This window comes from Phoenix dactylifera, chromosome 12 (genome assembly GCF_051530095.1).
Source record: "Phoenix dactylifera cultivar Ajwa chromosome 12, Ajwa_hap1_PhDact_Kaust_v1.1, whole genome shotgun sequence".
NCBI lineage: Eukaryota > Viridiplantae > Streptophyta > Magnoliopsida > Arecales > Arecaceae > Phoenix > Phoenix dactylifera.
The window spans coordinates 18,145,308-18,169,071 of record NC_143201.1 but is presented as its reverse complement, the minus strand read 5'-3'; the positions used below and the strand labels follow the sequence as shown (position 1 = coordinate 18,169,071).

Below are 23,764 nucleotides of genomic sequence, written 5' to 3'. Positions count from 1 at the left end.
TGCTAGTGTAATTTGGAAGATTGATCGAGTAGGCTTTTTGGCTGAGATTCATCTCATAGGCCAGGCCACAGGCAACTTACAAGAATGTGATTCTCAGCATGCATCAAGAAGAGCCAATTAGATGGTTGAATGGCATGTGGTCGATCACCTTGCAGATAAGAGATTTGTAGCATGGATGCATGCAAAAAAAAAAAAAAAAAGAAGATTGAATTGACCCTATCAATTTCTCCACTCTTTCCTAGATTGATGAAGTCTTCATTTATTTTGACAAAGAAATGGCTTGCAAAAGATTGAATTGTCCTGGAAAGAAAGACGAGATCCCTGTCAAATCATTTCAGGAGAACATGAAATTAAATCATGAAAACTTGAATTGTTACAGATAAATCTTTTCGACATCCTTACACACCTCAGAAAAGAGCAAGCTCCACCACTAAGAAACAAACCCCACTGAAAGAATTGACTACAGATCTCAGATATATCCTCTCACACATTTATGAAACCAAAAAAAAAAAAAAAAGTTCATTTTAAAGGGGATAAAAAGAAGAGTGCAGAATCCCAAATCCATATGGCTCATGCAACTGCCACTGACCCTTGTAATTCTAAGTTGATCACCAAACAACATATAACACCACAAATGAAGTTCAGATTCTCCATCAAATCCAACAGTGTTGGTTCTTGTGCTGCATTCATGTTCTTATCAATGCAACAGCGGCTCAGACTTCCAATGCCTGGCCTTCTCAAACCCATTCCTCCCATAGTGATAGTCCTCCATGGCCTGTCGAATCTCAGCTTGTGTGTTCATAACAAATGGACCATACTGGACAACAGGCTCATTGAGCGGCTGCCCGGCGATCAGAACAAATCTTAGCTGCTTCGCCGACTTATTCCATACCCTCATCCCATCCCCAGGGCTCAGCACAAGGCAATGGTGGCTCGTTACTGGAGTCGAGTCCTCTCCTCCAAATATCCCCTCCCCTTCAATGATATACACAAAGGAATTCCAAGAATCTGGGATGGGCTGCTGCAACTGGGCACCTGGCTTCATTGTGAAATCCAAAAACATCGTCGGAGTTCGGGTGTAAACTGGAGATTGGACACCAAATGCTTCCCCTGCTATGATCTGAACTTCAACCCCATCCTTCTCAGCCATGCTTATGTTCTTGCTCAGTAGCTCCTGGTATCGTGGCTCAACCCTGAGATCGAAAAGCAGTGTGGTTGAAATTCTCATATGAGGAAATTACAATTCTTTTGTTTTCGAAAGATCGAAAGAAAAAAAAAGAAGAATGCATATTGGCTCTGCACGTTAAAAAACGTCGATCGATCTCTTTAGAAAAGACTGACTCACATCAGAATATATAGCTTATATAGTTGCACATTGAAAATACAGAGATCCTTCAAATTACTTATGAGATTGTTCAGCTTGTTAAATAGTTTAACAAGCCTACTTACGTACTACTATCATTTGTAAAAAAAATTTATTGTTCTTTTGTGTGTTTTTTATTTGCAAATCATTATAAATAGTTTATGTAAACTCTTTTCTAATAAAGGTTGGGTGGCTTTGCCTCCCTCTTCATTAAAAAATAGAAAGAAAAAAAGAAGAATGCATTGAAGGTTGGGCTTGTTACATTTTATCCTTTGAGGAGAGATTGATCCAAAGCTGCAATCCCTTCTGGACTCCCTCCCGTGCAGGCATTTCTGAGTGAATAATACCCCTGCCGGCAGTCATCCACTGAAGAAGAGGAAGGAAATGATGAGTCCGATTATGAGCTACAGCAAATAAATTCAGGCTTTTTGATAGTGAAAAAGGCATGAATTTTCTTGTCTGAATTAGGTGAGATATGATCCTTATAAACCACACCTGCACATCGCCAGTTGAGATGGTGCCCTTGTGCCCGGCAAAATCTTGATGAGTAAAGGCTCCCTGGATTTCATCACAGGCAACAATATATCAAACACCTCACAATCCATCTGTCCCCAAATTCTATAGACCAATTCACCAATTAATTCACAAAACCAAGTCAAATAAATACCTCAAGCATGTACGTCACGGTCTCAAATCCTGCAAACAGATCATAGAACATAGGCAATTTCTTTCAGTTAAGGATCGCACAACATATAAAGAGCTATTCTAAGGTACACAGGCTCAAAGAACAAACCTCTATGAGGATGATCAGGAAATCCGGCAGGAGGCGAAACTGTAACATGAAAAACAAAAAGAAGAGACAAGATTCCAATAGAAAATCAATCACCCAACAGAAATAAATTTAGAAATATATATATATAGATACAGATAGATATCAAAGTATACCTGAGAATTCATCTAGCAGAAGGAAAGGATCCAAGTTCCTTAATTCAGGCCTGAAGAATCCACAAGAAATCAATACCAAAGATGGAAAAGAAGAGACAAGATAGATTTTTTTTGTTTTTTTTACCTTCCAATGCTTCTTCTAACGTTTGCTCCTTCACCCTCTTTCTGGGACTCAGCGAGGACCCTCTTCGCCACGTATCTTGGCCTCTCAAAGCGTGGGATCTCATGGTCTCCTCCACCACCAACAGCAGCAGCGGCAGCAGAAGCACTTTGAGACATGATGAGGCTCTTGCTCTGGCTTCCAAGGTAAGAACTGGCTTTGGGACGGTTGGAGAGAGAAGAAGAAGAAGGGACGAAGGCTTGTTTAGCTGGGGAGGAATGGAACAAGAGGTTAGAATATATAGACGTGTACCAACCCCTCATCATGGGTCTGGCCATCACCATTAACATCATCGTGATTACAGGGATGATGGACGAATATTGAACGTAACGACGGCTTTCACACTTGATGGATTTCCCTTCCCCTTCTGGCAATTTTGCCTTCAAGCGTGCGATCCTCGACCATAAATAGATGACTCCTTTGGTTCGCGTGGAGAGAAAGAGAGAAGTGGGATTGAAAAATTAAAAAAAAAAACATCTTAGAGTTTTTTAAAGAAAAAATTAGAAAAGTAGTTTTCTTATAAGTATAACATTTTTATATTTTACGGAAAAAAACCTAATTTTTATTGATTAGAAATTAAAATAATTTGATTCATGCTCTTAGACTAGACTTTTAGGTAGAATAGTAAAAAAGAATTTATTAAAATTATTATAGATATTTTTCTATAATCAACTAAATGTATAAAAATTATTTTTTTGGGATCGACTTCTGAAAAAAAAATATTTAAAATAAGAAAAAAATTTCTGAGCCAAACGAGTCCTGAGAGATTTGTTTGGGATATAAAAATTGCGTTGGAATTGGTAAGGATTGGGGGGGAGTTTGACCTCTCAGATAAGAATGGAAGGTCAAAGAAGTATCCATAATTACGGGGGTTTGGGAAAGGGACATCCTATTCTATTGCTCCAATGGCGATGACATCACCATCATGTAATCATGATGCGAGCAGCTATTGGATTTTGGCTTGTGGGAAAATTAACGTAATCTAAGGGGGCAAATCGAGTAAGACGACCCTGCTATGTTTATCCAAAAATCTTTTCAGAGCTGGTCTAAGTCCTTTTTTTGGTACATACCTTCTCTCAGGAAAAAAAAAACTTGCTTATCTATATTACTTTTTATGATCTATACATGTTAAAGAGCTGAATAGTAAAAGGTTTTTGTAATGCATGAGCCTGATCAAAAAACAAGCCTGTTGACATATCTTAAAAAATTTAGAGCCCAATCTCAATGCTTTATAGCTTATTCTGTACCTTCTGAGAGATTATTTTGAGTTTGTGGTTTGTATGCGGCTGCTAGGCAATGGGATTTTAAATTTGAAAAGTTTACAAACTGTTAATTGTTGATTTTCTTTTTTATCTCTCTTTTCCAGGCTTCCACTTGAGGTTCTATTCACAAAATGGTGACTTTTTTCAATGAGCAAGGTAGGGAGCCAAATGTAATTTTAATGCACTGCAGCTGTTTGAACATATTGCTGGTTGAGTTGTTGGGTGTGTATCATGATGTTTTGTTGATTCAATGAGCTACATATTGGTTTGTTGTGTGATGATGTTTTGTTGATTCAATGTTTTGTTGATTCAATGATGTTTTGTTGTTAGCTGTTTGAACATATTGCTGGTTGAGTTGTTAGGTGTGTATGATGATGATGTTTTGTTGAGTTGTAGGAGGATCATCTGGCATGATGATGTCTCACATGTAAGAGAAACTTAATCCATGACCTCAGAGAGTAGGAACTAGTTGATGATTTTGCTATTAGTTTTACTTTCATGAGCACTTTGCTGGTTTTCTCCATTATTCTCTTTCGCTGTATCATTTACACGCAAAGAAATCAACTAGGGAAGCTTATTTGGATGCTCTATGAGATCAGGTCTTGTATAAGAAAAGAGGGAAAAGAAGAGAAGAATCAAGACTGGAGGCATTGGTGAGCTCGTGCCTTTTCTTGCATCAAAACTTCCTAATTCAGCAGTAAAAATATGATTGTTGGATTGTATACCCTTTACTTTGTGAGTAAAAACATCCAAGAGGTAGTTTTCTGAAGTTTATTAAGTTATGCATCCATGGCAATTATGTTGAGAATGCTTATGAAGTCTTTGGTTCGTTTAATCTGTCATTATATGATTTGGAAATTACATGTTAAGAAATTCTATACCTTGGTGTTTTTGACTATTGGAAAAATTAAAATTGCTAACTTTTGTTTGTTGAATCCCAATTAAGAGGCTCCATAAGGAATTGTTTCGAGTAGGGATCTATGACAGTTGTAGATGTTTATTTGAATTGTTAATGTACTAAATGATGTAGGTTAGGTTATACTCTGGCCTTACGAGTGATAAATTTTGCTAAATGATTCCAAAGTTAGATAACCATTGGAACACCTGAGGTTTCAGATTACATGAATCGAGTGGATTATGAATTTCATGGTCAAATAAATACTCAAAACATCTTAAACCAGTATGACTCGGTATATATGAGATTTATGTTAAAGCTAAAGTGTGTATTAACTAAGTCAGCCATCAGCTTTAGCCCGAGTACTGACCCTAGGGTCAAGGCCTCCATCATGAGCAGTTTGGGGATTGCCGAGCAGGAGGGGACCCTTAGATACCTCGGGGTCCCGATTACTGGCCGACGCCTGCGGCGGGGGGAGTGCACGTCTATGGAGGCGTGTATCAGACGGAGACTGGAGAGCTGGCAGGTGAGCACCCTATCGATGATGGGCAAAGTCACCCTACTGATGTCAGTTTTGAGTTCTATTCCTGTTTACCTACTGTCTAATACACTGGTATCGGTGTCTGTGCTCCGCAACTTAGAGAGGATGTTCAGGAGCTTCATTTGGGGGCATCGTGGGGATAGAGGGGGCATCCACCTACTGGCTTGGGAGGTCATTTGTCAGCCAACCAGTCGGGGTGGGTTGGGAGTCCACTCTCTACTCGAGCGCAGGGAGATACTGGCCACTAGACTTGCAGTCAGATTTCTTCTGGAGCCGGGGAGTCTTTGGGTTTCGTTGCTGAGGGCGAAGTATGGCGACCCCATCACTTCGGCCACTTTCAGAGCTGGACGTGGGTCTTCCTTTATCTGGAGAGAGATATGCACTCGTGCCCCGGGGGTGATGCCTATGATCCGATGGGAGGTTGGGGATGGTCGGACTATCAGCATTCTAGAGGATAGGTGGCTATCAGAGGGCATACTGCAGGACTGGCCTACATTGATGGACCATGGTTGGTTGGAGGGGCGCACAGTGAGTGCTCTGTTTGTCCAGGAGGAGCAGAGATGGGATGCCGATCTTGTTAGACGGGTGTTTGATGAGCAGCTCGCAGAGCGAGTGCTGGATAGGAGGATATGGAGCTTGTCTGGGCGGACGACAGTGAGTTCCCGCGACATAGCACAGTGGAGAGGAGGAGTGGTGACCCGACATTTTGACGGTGCCTGGATCTGGAGACTACGTGTTCATCCTCGCATCGCACTATTTCTGTGGAAGGTAGCATGGGGCTGTCTACCCACTAGGAGTGTTCTGATGCGATGGGGAGTACGGATAGCAGCAGATTGTGGAGTTTGTCCGGAGACGGAGGAGTCCATCTATCATGTGCTAGTCGAGTGCCCGCTGGCCGTTCAGATCTGGAGGTGTGCACGGATTTTCTATGACCCGGGGTAGAGGTGGTCGTCCATTGCCGAGTTCCTTGCTTCCTGGAGATCCCGGGAGCAGGGCCCGAGATGGAGGAGAGAGGGACTCGCGTTGCATACCTGGCTTACCACTCCTGGTTAGACAGGAATGCACGAGTCTTTGAGGGTCGCAGCTCGCCCCCGGGGGCGGTGGTGGCCAGGGCTTTTTTGCATGCAGAGGAGTTCCTTAGTACTGCTGTGAGGCCACCTTCCGGGCTGGCCAGGGACATCTGGGGTACCCCTTCTGCTCTTGTAGCGCCCAGATATGTTTTCGTATCCTGGGTACCCCCACCCCCTGGTTTCCTGAAGGTGAACTTCGATGGTAGCATGGCAGCTGACAGGAGAGGTGGAGGTGTAGGCTTCGTCATTCAAGATCATGATGCCAGGCTAGTGGCGTTGGGGGGTCGGCGGATCTTCGATGCCTCGGTGGTGTGTGCTGAGCTCCGAGCCGCCTGGGAGGGTATCTCTTATGCGAGACAGACACTGGGTGCAAACCAGATCATTCTTGAGGGCGACTCGGTCACTGTGATTGACTGGGTCAGGGGTCGAGGTCGTGCAGGTGAGGGTAGACCGCTGCTTCTGGACATTCGCAGACTTCTGCAGGCGTGTGAAACCTATCAAGCTACACACGTCTATAAGGAAGCGAATTGTGCAGCTGATTGGGTCGCGTCCTATGCGGCTCACCATTCTGGAGATTTTATTTTGAGGGAATCCGACACAGTGCCGGAGTCTCTTTTAGCTTTATTTGTTTCAGAGTTTGCAGGCCGTATCCACACCCGTAGGGTGTGAGCCGCCGTTGTACCAAAAAAAAAAAAGTGTGTATTAACTCATGAACCATGAAGCTCCTAATTGCATTCTCCATTCTCCTTTCTTGCTTGGGAATTTCAAGAAGCATGACCGAAGTCTGATAACAAAAATGATGATTAATATATAGATAGGGTGTAAACAGTGCTTTGTTTCAGAAGATAAGGTGTCTAAATTTGGTTGGTTTCGAGTAAAATCAACTGCTCATAGTTATGTCCTAGTTGTGAAAAAGTTCACTAGAATGATATACTTTTTCGTGTTCTGTTAAGAAACTTTAAATTGCATGATTGCAATTTCTTCTTTGGATCAGAATTCTCAGTCCCAGATATATTGTTGTTGCATATTTTATAGGCTCTAGCAGAAACAATGACTATTACACTTACAATTACAAGATAAGGTATTGACAACTTAACTACAACATAAAAAATGAGGGAAGGAAAGATATTGTTTGCTTTCGTCTTTGCATACCATTAACTCTCAGTCTATTTGCATGTGAAGCACTCTTTCATCAGCAAGATTAGATAATAAGACTGCTCTCATGCTACTACTCATTTTCCATCCTACGCTTATTTATCGGCTTTTACCTTTCGAGTCCAGTTTTCCTGTTATTGCTGATCTATCCAAAGCGGATTTTAAAATTCTGTTTTGGTAAGAATTTCACTATCCATTAACTGCGTATAGAAAGATACATAGTGATGATAACTGTGAGACCCTGGAACTGGGTAGAGTTGGGCAACGGGCCATGCCGGGCCGGCCCGGCCCAGGCCCCCCGGGCCCAAAGACTAAACGGGCCGTGCCTGGCACGGCCCGCTTCGTAAGCGGGCCGTGCCAGGCACGGCCCGTCCAGCACGGAACTGCAGCCCGGCCCGGCCCCAGGCCCCTCTATTGGTGGGCCGGGCCGGGCACGGCACGACACGGGCCGTGCCAGGCACGGCCCGTAACGGGCGCAAACGGGCGGCCCGCAACGGCTCCGAACGGGCCGTGCCGGCACGGCCCGTAACGGCTCCAGACGGGCCGTGCCTGGCACGGCCCGTCTGGAGAGGGGGAGGAAAATAGCCGTTTCCAACGGCTATTTTCGGGAAAAAGACGCTTTTACCCCTCCCAACAGTCCAATAACGGCTGAATTGAGGGGTATTTTGGGAAAAAAAATTTTGGGCTTCTATAAATAGCCCATTCCTCCCTCATTCTCACCACACCAAACCTCTCATTCTCTCCTTCTCTACTGCTATTATTTCTCTCTTCTAAAGTGCTCTTCTAGCAATTTAATTTTTAGTTTGTTCAAGTGCTACACAAGAGGAGGTTCCTGTTGAGAAGAGAAGGTCGCTTCTGTTGAGAGCACAAGAGGAAGCTCGGAATTCGGCTCTGCCTCTGCCCTCCGACCCTCTACTCAATTCCTCCTTGCGGTTAGTTTTTATTTTTTGAATTAATCATAGATATGTCATCTTTTGAGGAAAGTCAGTTTGGCATTCCTGTTTCTGAGGGAGAAGAAACTAATCCCCAACCCCCTGTTCCTAGTTCCTCTAGAACTGGTGAACCGAGTGAAGGTCAAACCTCTTCTCGTAAGAGGACTAGTACTGTATGGAATGAATTTGATAGAGTTATGGTTGAGGAAGTCTGGAAAGCTAGATGTAAAAAATGTGCCAAACTTTATAGTTGTAGTAGTAGTGGGGGAACAGGGCATTTAAAAAGACATCAAGAGAGTCATAGGATGCATGATTCTCATGCTCAAACTCAAAGTAGCCTTAATATACAAGGGGGATTACTTGTAGGTAATTTTGCATATAATCATGAAAATCAAAGAAAAGCACTTGTAAAATGGATAGTTAAGGATGAATTACCTTTTAGTTTATGTGAATCTTTTAATTTTGAAGAATATGTTCAATTAAACCTACAACCTGCTTACAAAAGAACTAGTAGGCGTACATTTAGAAGAGTAGCTATGACCAATTTTTTAGCAATGAAACAAAATTTAATTGAAACACTTTCTACTTTAAATGTAAAAATTTCATTAACTTCTGATATTTGGTCAGCATCTGTAGGTAGTAATTGTTTTATTGCCATTACTGCTCATTATATTGATAATGATTGGCAATTAAATAAACGTATTCTTGCTTTTCGTGCTTTTGATTTTCCACATTCTGGGCAACAAATTTCAAATATAATTTATCAAACTGCATGTTCATATAATATTAATGAAAAAATTATGTCTATTACTTTTGATAATGCATCTAATAATAATTCTGCTGTTGTATTATTAAAAGACTCATTGCATCCCATATTAGATGGAAATTTACTGCATATTAGATGTGCATGTCATATCTTAAATCTTTCTGTTCAAGCTGGCATGGGCATGATTCAAGATGTGATTTCAAAAATTAGAAATGCAGTTTCTTTTATTCATGCTTCTAGATCAAGACTTCAAGAATTTAAGGAATTATGCATAAATCATGGTAAACGTTTTAAAAAATTTAAACTTGATGTAATTACTCGTTGGAACTCCACATATAGCATGATACATGATGCATACCCATATAAAAATTTATTAAGTGCATATATTAATGATCGTGGATTAGGATTTACATTGACTGAAACTGATTGGAATAAAGGAAAAATTTTGGAAGATTTTTTGCTTAGTTTTTATAATGCTACCAATGTTCTTTCTGGTATTTATTACCCTACTTCATGTTCATTTTTACAACAAGCATATATAATTAGTCAAAAATTTGCAGAACATAGATATGATGATGTTTTAATGCCTATTATTGAATTAATGGAATCTAAATGGAATGAGTATTGGGACAGGATATGTTCTATGCATAACTTAGCTGCTGTATTTGATCCTAAAGTTAAATTAAATGGCGTGCTAATTTTACTTGATGCATACTCTGAAAATATGAATCAAGATGCTGAATCTGCTAAAGATGAGGTAAGACAACTTCTTTATGATATTTATGCTATATATGATGAAAAAATTCGTGGATCTAGAACACAAATACAAACCTCTATTCCTCCTTCTAGTAGTTCTCGTTCGTCATCTATTTTTTCATTCATTGCACAGAGAAGACACACACATGCTTCAAGTTCCTCTTCATCTTCTTCATCTTTAAGTAGTGAACTAGAATTTTATTTACGAAATGATCTTCATTCTGCATATGATGAAAATCAAATAGAGAATCTAGATGTATTATCTTGGTGGAAGAGTGTTAGAAATCAATATCGTGTTATGTCTGCAATTGCACGCGATATTTTAGCTGTGCCGATGTCCACGGTAGCATCGGAATCCGCTTTTAGTGCAGGTCGGCGTGTTCTTGACGAAAAGAGAAGTAGGATGACGGGCGAAACGGTGGAGATGCTTCTCTGCTTCAAGGATTGGCTGGATGCTGAGGCAAGACTTCAAGATAAAGGTGGACATAATACAACATCCTCTGATGATGATGATACAAACACTACTGAAGACTGAAGACTGAAGACTGAAGACTGAGGAGTGAATACTGATTCACTGAATCACTGATGATTAGTAAGATTTTTTTAATTTTTTATAATTGTACATTTTTATTGTATTCTGGAGGTCAGACTAAGGTCCAAACCTCGGCCCTTTCTTAGTTTCTTATTGTATTCTAGAGGTCAGACCAAGGTCCAAACCTCCCTTCATGTACCATTTTGATTTAAATTAATAAACTGGTAGGGGTCTATGCCAAACCCCCCACCATTAAGGTGGCTTTATATTCATAAATCAAGATTTCTTAGTGTTCAATATTTATTAATTTATTAAAAAAATTTATGAAGCATTAATTTTTATCGGGCCGAGCCGGGCCCAGGCCCGGACCGTGCCAGGCTCGCGTGCCAGCCCGGCCCAGGCCCTTATGGGCCGTGCCGTGCTGGCCCGCGGGCCGTGCCGTGCTTGGCCCGCGGGCCTAGACCGGGCCGTGCCGGCCCAGGCCCGAAGCGGGCCGTGCCTGGCACGGCCCGCTGGCCAGGACCCTCTAGCCCAGCACGGCCCTATCAAAGGGGCCGTGCCAGGCACGGCCCGGCACTGTAGCTTGCGGGCCATGCCAGGCACGGCCCGCTTCGTGCCGTGCCACGGCCCGGCCCAGTGCCCATCTCTAGAACTGGGCCCGGTTCATTTGACCATCCCGAAGAAGAAGAAGCCCAGTTTTAGGGCTTCTTCCCCTTCTCGTTGAGACTAGTTGAAGGGGAGCCGCAAACCCCCGAGTCTCCTCTTCTTCCTCATGCAGCCGCCCAAGAGGGATGGAGGGGGAGAGAGAGAGAGAGAGAGGGAGAGAGCCGAGAAGCCACGGCACGGGTTTCTTCCATTGCCGCTGGAGAGGAGGAGAATCGTCGGTCTTCATCGAAGGCTAAGGTAAGGGCTTCTAACTTTCCTCTCTCCTTCCGTGATGCAAGTTGTCATGGCTTTAAACCGGCCATCGTCGGGATTTTTACCCAAAAGCAAAAGAGTCCTGTTCGGGCATGTCCTCTCGCCGTCGGCCGCTGGGGGTGGTCGCACTTTCTTCGCCACCCCTTGCCGCCGAGGGTGCTGGCCACCGCGGCCGCCCCTGAGTCCGACTGAGAAGGAAGGAAGGAAGCGGGGGTATGGGTCCCCTGTTCCGCCAAAGAAAAGAGAAGAGGAGGAGAAAGAAAAAGAAAGGAGAAAGAAAAAGAAGGAAGAAGAAAGAAAAGGGAGGAAAGAAAGAAGTCGGGAGAAAATTCTGGAGAAGAGAAGAAGAAAAGAAAAGAAAAAGAAAAGGGAAGGGAAGGAAAGAAAAGAAAAGAAAAAGAAAAGAAAAGAAAAAGAAAAGAAAAGAAAAAGAAAGAAAAAGAAAAGAAATAAAGAAAGAAAAATAAATAAATAAATAAATAAAGGGAGAGGGTGGTTTACGGGTATGAATCCGAATCCGAACCCGAACCCGAACTCGGGGTGCTAGACACTTCGGCAAGGTCGGCCCTGGGAGAATATTAAAATTTAAGTTTTATATATATTATGATGAATTAAAAAAAATATATAATTTTTGGATATTAGGTTCTGCGAGGAATTTATGAGATTAATTGGATTTGTTGTGGATCGCGTTCAATGTAAGTAATGAACTGCCTTTTCTGGACTCTTCATTTATATAATATTATTTTTGTATTGAATAAATTGTTAATAAATTTATATGTGAATTATGAATTTTACGAGATGATGATTTGAATGAAAGATAGATAGATGAATTAGAACAATATTTTTTGAATATATTTACTGTTCTTGCATCATATATGCATATTTAGATCGGATTATGATATATCTATTATGTTAACAAAAGAATTTTGATGTGCATTAGATTTAGAACTCTCAGCCTGACTATGTTCTGGACCCTGCCAATTGGGGGTTATGCATTGGCAATTCTGACCCCACCACAGGGTATAAGTGCGGTACTCTGGCCCACTCCGCAGGGTATAAGTACGGTATTATGGCCCACTCCGCAGGGTATAAGTGCAGTTCTGTTTCTGGCCTAGCACAGGGTATAAGTGTGGTCGTAGTTAAAGGCTGTTGAGTTGAATGTGATTTATTTCGAATCAAATTTATGATTATGTATATAGATATTTGAAAGATACAGATTTTAATGAATTTGTGTTTGAAAAATGAATTGATTATGTTATTATATTGATTCATCGTAATTTGTATTTATATTTTATGTTATTATATGAATTGACTAGTTAAGGTGTTTATTACTTACTGGGCTGTCTAGCTCATTATACAATTTCTTGTTGTTTTACAGATTTCGAGAACTAACCTATCGGGGTTTCAAAAATGGGAGAGCGACTAGAAGAACTTGGCACAAGTTATCTTAGATTAGGGTTTATTTAAATTGATGTTTTATCTTAGACTATTGTTAGAAGTGTAAGACATTGCAAAGTTTTGTTATTTAAAGAACCAAGTTTTATATGCTAGTAATTTATCGTTCCGCTGCATATCTAGAACTGTGGACTTTATAATTTGTGTCAGTCAATGGAATAAGATTGCATTTATTTCAGCTGAATTATTTTGGATTTACATTTTTGATATTTGGTTAAGATACCTTGCATGCTCGTGGGGAGAGTTTCCTACGGGTGTGCGGTGGTTGGCGCGGACCCCGGCTCGCAATCTCGAGCCGGGGGGCATGACAACTTTTATGGTATCAGAGCAGACCCGGCCCATAACCTATGTGGACTAGGGGACACTGCAGCACGGATCTATTAGGGCTGACCATGGGCCAATCATGATGTTTGTGATTAGATTTGAATAGATATGAACCCTTAGCCTGACGAGGACGTCAGGGCTTGAAAGGAGGAGTATGTAAGGATCCGTGCGGGCGTATGTTTAGTCTCACATCGGTTATTCGTTGGGTAGATCTTAGGTGGATCAAGGAACCCCATTTTGGGTGAGGTCCTGGGTTGTTACAAATAGTATCGGAGCGGACCCGACCCATAACCTATGTGGACTAGGAGACACTGCAACACGGATCTATTGGGGCTGACCACGGGCCAATCGTGGTGTTTGTGATTAGATTTGAATAGATATGAACCCTTAGCCTGATGAGGATGTCAGGGCTTGAAAGGGGGAGTATGTGAGGATCCGTGCGGGCGTGTGTTTAGTCCCACATCGGTTATTCGCTGGGTAGATCTTAGGTACTTATACAGGATCAAGGAACCCAAATAATACCTTCCGGCTAGCCATTTTGGGTGAGGTCCTGGGTTGTTACAATAACTCAATGAAATCAAATGGATGATCTTTTGAAAAATCTGAACCAAAAGGTACGTAACACCATGCTCATATGATTTGCAATGATTAACAAAGATAGTTGTTTATCGTTATATAACATCCTTCACATTCTTGATTCAAGGTATATATGCACATCAAAACCCTTCATAAATTTTAAACTAGGAGCTTAGTTAAAAAGAATTTGTAGATTAAGCTTATTTGCCTTTAAACATCTAGAAATCTCAGTGAGATTATTTGTAGATTAAGCTTATTTGCCTTTAACATCTAGAAATCTTGATATGACCGATAAGAATTTATGTTGTTATTTTTACAAACTAGCAGGTTAACTAGCTTAGTTATATATCATTATGATGGTTCCTAGGATCCCTACTTATGTAGTCTCTCTCATGGCCCATGTACAAGACTCCCAGGGGGAAAGAAAGACTCAAGGAGTCTTTATTAGCAGAGCCCATAAGAGAAAGAGAGAGAGAGAGAGAGAGAGCATGTCCTTATTTTTTCCTTTTTGATCATCATTCCAGCAAAATTAGAGAGAGAGACAGAGAAAGATTTCAATGTGTTTCCCTTTTTTTTTTTGCTTCTTAATCCCAAGCCAGGTGGACTGGTTAAAAATGTTAAAAGTCTATTTTTTCCTTCTTTATTTTTAAAGGCTGACACTAAATTTATAGAATGATTACTCTAGAAAAAATTCACTGAAGCAAAATTCAATATTTGTCTAATCAAAAATGTATTTTATTTTGAGTCTATTTTTGTACACATATGGGTATGGTTATAATACAAATGGAGTATAAGGGGATAAATTCATATCCACTAGAAAATTCAATTATTCCCCTAGCAAATTGAAAATTTAACCTATTGAATATAATCTATAAAATTCAAATATACATAACATCCTGCTAAAACTCTAGCTAGAAACCTAGAAAGTTCATAAAATAGTTAGAAAATCAAATGAGCGTAGTCGACCAAACAAAATTAGAGTAAAATTAACCTTATCTCGTATCTTCGTATAAGATTCTGATTGCCATTGACATTATTGCTTAAGCGGCATGATCCTAGATCGACGCATTCACTGTAGATCGACCTTCGAGCAAGTATATTTATTTGGTATTATTTTTTTGAGAAAATAGATAGGTGACCATTGCTAGCCAATCAGAATTTTATTAGGTAATTAATGTACAAAAAATATGATGTCTTTGATCAAGAGCCCAAGACCAATCCTTCCAAAGGGTAAAAATCTCTTTAGCCAAAAGCTGAAGACTTCATCACAAAATTGAATAGTCTGGAATTTCTTTCCATCCAAATCTTTCCCCAAATTGCTGCAGATAGGATGTCCCATCCTCCTCTAATCTTTTGTACCAAGAATTTTTTTTTAAAAAAACTCTAATCGTTCCCCTTGGACCTCCAAATGCCCCAAAATAAAGCAAGAGAGGGAGCTCTTACTTTCCACCTTACTTCTAACTCCCATTAACTGCTTGGCATATCTACATGACAGACATATATGACAGACATATATGAGAAGAAATCTCCTCTTCACAACATAATGCACATGAAACGGGACAAGGCCAAGCTCTCTTTTTAATCTTTCATAGCACTGAGAAGAAACCCTCAATGTTCCACCCAAGTTAATGGATGTATAACAAGACTTGACAGTCCAGGCGAGGAAATTTATAATCTAAGATGGGTTGTGCAGAGAAAGCTAACAGGTTTTGGGGGTCAAAATGTGGGTGCATGGTTGGGGATCAAAATGAGTACAAATAGGGATGGCAATCAGATTAGGCCGGATTAGATACGTATTAGGTTGAATATAGATTGGATCAAAAATTTATTAATTTATTTATTAAACATGTCAAAATTTGAAATCTGAATCTAACCTATTTATTATAGAAATAATTCGACCTGACCTACGTAATTCATTTATTAAAATAAATTTAAATATATTAGACACGTTAAGCAAGTTGGATTATTGCAGGTTGTATTTAATTTTAATTTAATAAATTTTAATAAAAATCTAGTTTTGTAATTTGGTATTTAGCAACACATTTTTTATTAGAGTTGCAATGTATACAACTCTCAAAAGGGACTTCTATACGCACATCATAGTTTAAGATTTAGTTTTGTGTTCAATAAAAGATTTTAAAATACCATTAAAAAGGAAAAACTTTTAGGTTTTGCCCAAGACCTATGTGGTGGGTCCCACCCGCCGGCTTGCGCTCCCAACTCAGGTAAATCTCCCATCTAGCCCGCAATAACCAATCCCAGCCGTACATCTCGGGCTCCAATCTATCGCAACCCGTCCTATAAAACTCGTAGTTTATCTTGAACCGTCCATTTCCCGACTCCCTTCCTTTATATAAGCGCTCACTTTCTGAGCCCTCCACCCCTCTCTCGTCTAGGGTTTTGCCGCCGCCCGCTTCGCCCTTTACCGCTCTCTCTCTCCCTCCCCATCCTGCGAGCTCGGCTCCAATGGCGGTCCAACAAGAGGTTAAACTCTTCAATCGATGGTCCTTCGAGGAAGTGGAGGTCTGTTTTTTTTTCTCCTTCCCATTCCCTCCCTCCATTCCTTCGTTTTGATCTGGTTTTCTTTCTATGTATTCTTTGCCGTAGATCATCCGATTATTGTTTCACTATTAGATTGCATCGATGTTGTTTTATTGGGATATTATTTGTTCGATTTAGTTTGATCGATAACTAAGGAGGTTCTTTTCCCTCCTTTGTTTGGAGCACGACCTCAGTTTGTGAAAGAATCGCGTTTTTTTTATTTTAATGGCGTTGGTCTTCGATCAAATTGCTAAAAGTTAAAAAGAAGGCTTTTTGTGTTTGTCTATTTGGTCGCATGGCCTCAGTTTGTTTAAACGTCGTAGCTTTATTGTGTTGATCTTTTCATTTCTCTCTCAGTTCTTGGTTCTAGTAATTGTTTTTCGTGTCTATTTTTGTCTGCTCTGGTTCGTAAAATATGTTGTGAGCCTCTGAGAGAGTTGATCTTGGGAAGATATGAAGTAGGAACAGCTATACCGATAGTAAGCTTGGGAACCCTTTACACATTGCTAGTATTTTGATGCATCTTTAATGTGAAGAGGGAGATTAATTAAAAGTACGAGCTGACTAAAGACAATGACCTCAATTTGTTTAAAGGTCACAGCTTGATGGTGTTGGTCTCCTCTTCTCCCTCAGTTTTTGATTCGAGTAACTGTGTTTTGTGTCTGTTTTCGTCTGCTCTGGTTCGTGTAAAACATGTAGCGATCTATGTTGTAGAGCCTCTAAGAGAGTTTTGATCTTGGGAAGCTATATGTTGTATAGCTTGGGAACCCTTTACACATTGCCAATATTTTCATGCATCTTCAATGAAGACTGAGATATGAGCAAAAGCAAAGTTGTTATAGACAATGTGGTGTAGAATCAACTGTGACAGTGGGCATGTGAAATAAAGATATGGGAAGCCTAAGTGAAGGCAAATATCTCGGTTTTGGTGAAAGAATCAAGAAAGATGAGGTGCACCTAGGGTAATATGGATAAGTCCGAGAAGCTTGCCATGGCAGTACATGGAAGTATGTAATTGTTTATAAGAATGAGTGCAAGTAAAGATCTCCATAGCTGACCCCAAAAAGTGAGTATAGACTTTCTGGTCATTGTTATATACATATATAAATGTCTTTTAAGTGGAGGATATTGATGGGCTGTCGTGTTGGTCCTGAAGTGGCATTTAAAACTTTAGAAATTTGGATGATCATGTTTCAGTGTTACTGAGATACAATTGGCTATTTAATGGATTCATTAATGCAGTGAGAGAATTTAGAATATTGGTTTATTGGAACACATACCAACTTGAGAATTTAGAGTTTTTGTTTATTGGAACATACGCCAACTTGTTCCTGTGGTATGTATGGTAGAATGATTATATATTAAGAATTTTAGAGGCCAATTAGGGGTGGATACCAGTAAAGTATTGGATATCTGGCTAAAATGGAGTTGTTATTTGAGTTGTTGTTGTTAGGTTGATGCTTGTGATCTTTAATGGAAATTGTTAACATTAAGATATATGGATAATTTTTATCATTTTATAAATAACGTGATCCAAGCTCTGGATGAGGATTTAGAGACAGAATTACATGAATCAGATCTCTTTATTATTAGTTAGTACTGTACTACTGATCATAGCATTCAGAAGCGGTAGGAGGGTTTGTTAGAGATTATTGGGCTGACTGCTATAGAATATGATCTTGGGGAGGTTTATTCATGTATAGGGCGCTATGTTTACCACAGCAAGGAGTCATAGCATGTGCATAGGGCATTATCTTTAGCCAATTATGGAGGTGTATATTGCAAACCAACATGGAAAAGGTTTGCATCCATATGGACTCAGCGTCTAAAAATTTATAAAAGTGGAAATATCTCTCGTTTCTTATTTCTTGTAAGCCTTGTCACAAACATTTAATCCGTTTTCATTTTTTCAATCAAATTGCTGATAGTAGCAGAGTCTTGTATGAAATGTCTACATACTGTTACATCTAAGGAACTGAAAGAGGCTTCTAGCTTTTTATTTAACTAAAGCTGATTGCATATTACTCTATTCCATAATGCAGGTCAGTGATATTTCGCTCGCTGACTACATAGCCGTGTCTCCTGCCAAGCATGCTACTTATCTTCCACATACTGCAGGACGATATGCGGTCAAGAGATTCCGCAAGGCTCAGTGCCCAATTGTGGAAAGACTGACCAATTCTTTAATGATGCATGGTCGTAACAATGGAAAGAAGCTCATGGCTGTTCGCATTGTCAAGCATGCTATGGAGATTATTCATCTGCTTACTGATGCAAATCCGATCCAAGTTATTGTGGATGCTATCATTAACAGGTGAATGAACTTGATATTTAAATTTCTGTTAGACTTTATAAGTCATTCTGTTAAAAGCTAGGCAGGTTTCTTTAGTCAGCAAGCACTACAATTCTGTTGAAATAAGATAATATACTGCTCCTCATACACTCCAACCATCCAGGGTGACTGAGATCCCAAAACATTTACAAGCCCCCAGCAACCAAGGATGTTCTTAATACCTTCTGCCACAGTTAAAACCAAACACCTGCACAGTCCATTCACCCTGCAAACCTTATCAAATACAAAGATGCCCACTAGTTGGGTAGCATGGTCCACACCATGCTAATTTCTTAGTAGATCATCCGCTTATGTTATGAACTTCTATTGCACAACAAGTGCAAATTTTCCAAATCCTGTCCTCAATATTGGATATTGTTTCATATCAAAATCATCAAAAAGATTATTAAGCAAGACAACCTCTAAACTTATTGGTTTTGTAGGTTTAATTTTGAGTTTGTAACTTGCAGCTCGCCTTGTTTTGAGTGGAATAGGTTCAACTCGGATGGTCTCTGAAAACTTGGATTTTCAGAAGCATGCATCCTACTGCTGTACTTATGTTCTGATTCATGGGAACTTTAAAATCTTCACTAGCGTAGATGAGTGAGAGATTCTGAAAAGTAAATAAAAACACTATAATAAGAGGCTATTTGCTGTTCATTATTGAATTATCTGATGTCTCAGTTTGATTTACTTTTGCAAATTCATTAATAGTCATTTGTTAGTTACTTAGGCAAGATCTATATCTTTTAGAAATTAAATCTTTATCTTTTAGAATTAGTGGTTTTGAAATCACCTACCAAAGATCAAAGAAAGATCCATGTTATATAAATAGAAAGACTCGGCCAAATTGCTTGCATTGGCTTCCTGTTTTATAAGGTATTCAGATATCCATTATCGTGGTTGGATGATGAGGTGGCCTGGGAAGCCTTCTCCGACCTTTTTTAAGAATCTGATATTATTTCTGAATGAATATTCTGAGAAAGGCATTGAGTCTTATTTGATTGATGTGCAAATTGCAATCCTTGGAACCCATGTGACATGTTTTACTGGTCCACCTCAAGCTAAGGTGCCGCTGGAGAAGCTTTATTTTCCTGTCCCTCATTATTCCGATACATGGTAATCCTTGTCATTCCGAGTTTTGAGGTGGAAACACCTTTCAAGTGGTTGTAAGCACTGTTAGACTGATAATTTTCTTAATTGTTGAAGCCTCTCGTTGCTCGTCTGAGTCATTTAAATTTGTTGTTTAACTTGGTTTTGTATCTTGGTCTGTCTGTGCGAGTATTCTAAAAGTTTGAGTGGTAAACTTTAGAAATATTGTTTAGGTTTTCTTATGTCAATTGTTATGCGCAAATCGTTTTTCAGAATTTTAATTCATCCCTCTTGTTTCAGTTGTTACTTTTGATTGTGTAATGAGTGCCCCTTGTTTCTTAACAATAAATTTATTTTTTTTAATATATATATATTGCTACTTGTGAGTTACAGCGGCCCAAGAGAAGATGCAACTCGAATTGGGTCGGCTGGAGTTGTTCGACGTCAGGCGGTTGATATTTCCCCATTGAGGCGAGTTAACCAGGCAATATACCTCCTTACAACAGGTGCACGTGAAAGTGCTTTTAGAAATATCAAGACAATTGCTGAGTGCCTTGCTGATGAGCTAATTAATGCGGCTAAGGGTTCTTCGAACAGGTGGTTTAACCTTAAATCTCTCCCCTTTCCATCCTTTTTTTGCAAAAACATAGTTTATTCTTGCTAAACATTATTATCATAAATGCTTATTTGCTGCTATTTTTGACAGTTATGCAATTAAGAAGAAGGATGAGATTGAGCGCGTTGCTAAGGCAAATCGTTAAGTTTTCAGAGTTTTTATGCATCATCCTATGGTCGTCGTTATGCTTAAATCAGGATTGTCCCGTTATTTTAATTTAGTTCTCAGAGTCTGAGTCTGTTGTCAAGTAGAACTTGGAACTGGTGTTTGTTGCAGTATTTAAGGTTTGAACCTTGATCACAATTGTAATTGGCACTCTGTTTGGCATTGCAATCATCTAATGGCATTCCGTTGTGGTAATATGTTGCAATAATTAACACTGTTGCATAACCTGTTTTAGATGTGTTCAAGTTAGTTGGCCTATGATTATGCTTTAAGAACTTAGATGAATGATTATGCTCCACGTGAGCCCAACTAAGCGCAGGAGGGGATCAGGCTGATGGACCACGAGCCGGCCCGCCTACCAGCAGCCCCCTCCGGGCTAGGCGGGAGGGCCTCGACGCCGGCCGGCGAAATACGCCGCTTCTGGAGCCGGAGTCTGTCGCTGGCCATCACGGAGGGTACATGGACTGGGGGAGCCCGCGGTGCTGTGGGAGGTGGTGTTTGCCAATGGGTTTTGGCAGATCTGGCTTTCCGGCGAGGCTCGTGCATCCGCGTAGGGCCGGCCGGCTGGCGGGCTCAGGGGCAACGGAGGCAGTGGAGAATTGGCGTGGCGGTGCTCTGGTGGTGTCCCCTGTAGATGGCGGGACGGAGGCGGCCGGGAAGGTTAGCGTGGAGGATGTGGCTCGTGGAAATCCGAGATGCCAACCGGTTCCCGGGGCACGGGAGGGACAAGCCGGACGTCAGGGGCCCGCGGCACGGTGTGGACCGGCACGCCCTTTGGGTCTATGGAGTAGGGTGAACCGGCACGCCCTCCGGGGCTTGCGGCCCAGGAAGCAGGGAGTGAGCTCAATCATGGGGTGGTAGAGGTCTCTAGTGGGCCGACCCATAAGGAGATGGTTAATCAAATGAAGAGGATTATAGAGAGGCAGGGGCAGGGGGTGGCCAATGCTGAAGGTGGGTCACGGGATAAGGTGGTCTCGTCCCAGCCAGCTACTTTTCAGTCTTCTCAATGAAAGCCCTACTGTGGAACTGCTGGAGGGTGGGGAAATCATCCTTTAGACTTGCTTTTCCAAGGTTGGTTAGCCTTCATAATTCTGATATTTGCATTCTGTTTGAGACTACGTTGTCGAGGGCCAGTTTGGAGCCGGCTTGATGAGCCATTCCGAGATCGTGGAGGACGTATGCAGTGAAGTCGCAAGGGTTGTATGGAGGTATTATGGTTATATGGAGGATGGGTTCTTGTAGCATTGATGTGTTTCGCAAGTGCAGTCAGCAAGTGGCTTTAGTGATCTCAGAGGATAGTGGGCCGCCATGGGTCTTATTGGTTGTCTATGGGAGGAGGCCACCAATATTATTCAACTAGGGTATCCGGTATTGATAGCAGGGGACTTCAACTGCATCGAAGCCCCGGAGAAGAAGAGAGGTGGGAAGGTCTTCACCAATAAAATTGAGTGCAGGAAATTTCAGGATTTTATTTTGACTAATGGCTTAGCAGACCTTGGTTTTACCGGCCTAAGGTTTACCTGGTGTAACAATCGGCTAGGGCGAGCATGAGTTTGGGAGCAGATCGATCGTGTCTCCGCTTCGACCAAGTGAATCTGAAGTAGGGGTAGCAATTGGGTCGGGTCAAGCATAAACAGGTCGGGTCAAGCATAAACAAGTTTGATCAAAAAATTATAAACCTGAACCCGACCTGTTTATTAAACAGGTCCGGAATTACAATATGAACCCAACTTGTTTAATAAACAGGTCACCTGACCCGACCTGTTTAAGGAAAGAAAAGAGTGGGGGCTGGGGGGATGGGAGGGGAAAAGATGAGAGAGAAAGAGAGGCAGGAGGGTAAAGCCGTAAAGGAGAGAAAAAAAAAATTCTTGCTCATCTTCTTCCCCGATCGGCCTTCCCCACCATGGCTGCGCCCGAGCTGCCACCCCGCACCGCCCACGGCCTCCGCCTTGCCGCGTCGCCGCTGGAGCTTCACCGGTCGAACCACCACCTCAAGATCTGCCACGACTACCGTTGTGCCGCCATTGCAGTGCCGCACCGAGCCGCCACCGCTGAGCCCTCCTCCTCCTAGCGGCAGTCGGCCTCTCGGCCTAGACTATCGGGTTCACCTGCGCTCCCCCCTTCCGCACTCCGCTACGGAGCTCCGGCATCCTTCATCCATCCAACCTCATGCCGGAAAAACCCTATATTTTCCAGATTCTCCAAATCCTATCTCGCCAACGAGGAAGAGAAGAAATCCGGAGAGATTCGAGCGACGACGACGAGAGCGCCAATCGGGATACCGGATTTGCTGGTGATGATGAACAAAAACTGGATTCGAGTGGTGACGGCGATAGGGATACCGGATACGGATTAGAAAATCGAAAGGCCGAAAGGGGAAAACACTCTGGCCGTGATTTGTAAAGGATACCGGATATGGATTAGAAAATTATTTAATATTTATAGGTTAAACGGGTCCAATAACTAAAACCTGTATCCGACCCAATTAATAAACGGGTTAAACGTGTCAACCTGTTTACAACCCGAACCTGTTTATGGCGGGTCGAACACGGGTCGGGTCATATTTTGCCACCCCTAATCCAAAGGCTTCCAGACTACAACCCTGTACTAGTGAGTACCCCATATTCTGTTCAGATTCATAGCCACTTGTCCAGAATTGCCTCAGACCACAGCCCTGTATTAGTGAGTACCACACATTCTATTCAGATTCATAGCCCATTTCGGTTTGAGAAGGTATGGTTGTCCTACCTGCTGTCATGGGAAGTGGTGAGGGAGGTATGGCAAATGCCAATCCAGGGGAATGTGATGGACAGGGTGACCTAGAAGTCGGAGATGAGCAGATGTCGGTTGATTGGTGGAACAAGGAGGAGGTGGGAGACTTGTTCAGGAGAGTGGAGGGAGTCGAAGCATCCATCACCAGACTTTAGGCTCTAGAGGATAGCGGCGAGGGACTGTCAGAGGCCGATCAGGATGAGCTCAGAGGACTACTGACTTTGCAATATTCTTTACTCAGGCAGCAGGAGGTGTTTTGGAGACAGAAGTTGGGAGTTTAGTGGATTAGAGAGGATGATCGGAACACGAAGTTTTTCCACCAGTCGACCATCATCCGAAGATAGCAGGACAGGATCCGCAGGATACGGGACAGCAGTGGGCAGCTTTCCGAGGATACAGAGGTCGTGAGGAGGGTCCTAGAGTAGTTCTTTTGTTCTAGATGGACCGATTCAGGGAGCATGAGTGGTAGAGCATGGGGGCTAGCCCCAAAGGAGCAGATATCTAAAGAAGAGAACGATGCTTTGATCAGACCAGTATCAGATACGGAGATTTAGGAAGCTCTCTGGTCCTTGGTGAGGACAAAGCCCCGGGGCCAG

The 23,764-nt window shown here is 41.6% G+C and overlaps 3 protein-coding genes and 1 long non-coding RNA gene across 4 annotated transcripts; 3 read left to right on the top strand and 1 right to left on the bottom strand.

Annotated features, from left to right (window-relative positions):
• Positions 1-322: 322 nt before the first annotated feature.
• Positions 323-2,886, bottom strand: LOC103709423 (pirin-like protein). Its single transcript, XM_008794744.5, has 7 exons — positions 2,433-2,886; positions 2,309-2,358; positions 2,157-2,195; positions 2,031-2,059; positions 1,859-1,921; positions 1,626-1,729; positions 323-1,193 (listed from the first exon to the last, which is right to left on the bottom strand). The coding sequence occupies exons 1-7, from the start codon at positions 2,759-2,761 to the stop codon at positions 698-700; spliced, it is 1,110 nt and encodes a 369-aa protein (XP_008792966.1). The 5' UTR covers positions 2,762-2,886; the 3' UTR covers positions 323-697.
• A 3,557-nt stretch (positions 2,887-6,443) lies between these two features.
• Positions 6,444-6,905, top strand: LOC148700464 (uncharacterized). Its single transcript, XM_088708844.1, has one exon. The coding sequence runs from the start codon at positions 6,444-6,446 to the stop codon at positions 6,903-6,905; it is 462 nt and encodes a 153-aa protein (XP_088564970.1).
• Positions 6,906-11,039: 4,134 nt separating this feature from the next.
• On the top strand, positions 11,040-12,866 carry LOC120111881 (uncharacterized). Its single transcript, XR_015972076.1, has 3 exons — positions 11,040-11,280; positions 11,938-11,990; positions 12,674-12,866. It is a non-coding gene; the product is annotated as an uncharacterized LOC120111881 (long non-coding RNA).
• Positions 12,867-15,995: 3,129 nt separating this feature from the next.
• Positions 15,996-20,604, top strand: LOC103709422 (small ribosomal subunit protein uS7). The gene is made up of 4 exons (XM_039129985.2): positions 15,996-16,173; positions 18,234-18,505; positions 20,009-20,212; positions 20,322-20,604. Exons 1-4 carry the CDS (start codon positions 16,117-16,119, stop codon positions 20,374-20,376), a joined length of 588 nt encoding a protein of 195 aa, XP_038985913.1. The 5' UTR covers positions 15,996-16,116; the 3' UTR covers positions 20,377-20,604.
• The last annotated feature ends 3,160 nt before the right edge of the window (positions 20,605-23,764 follow it).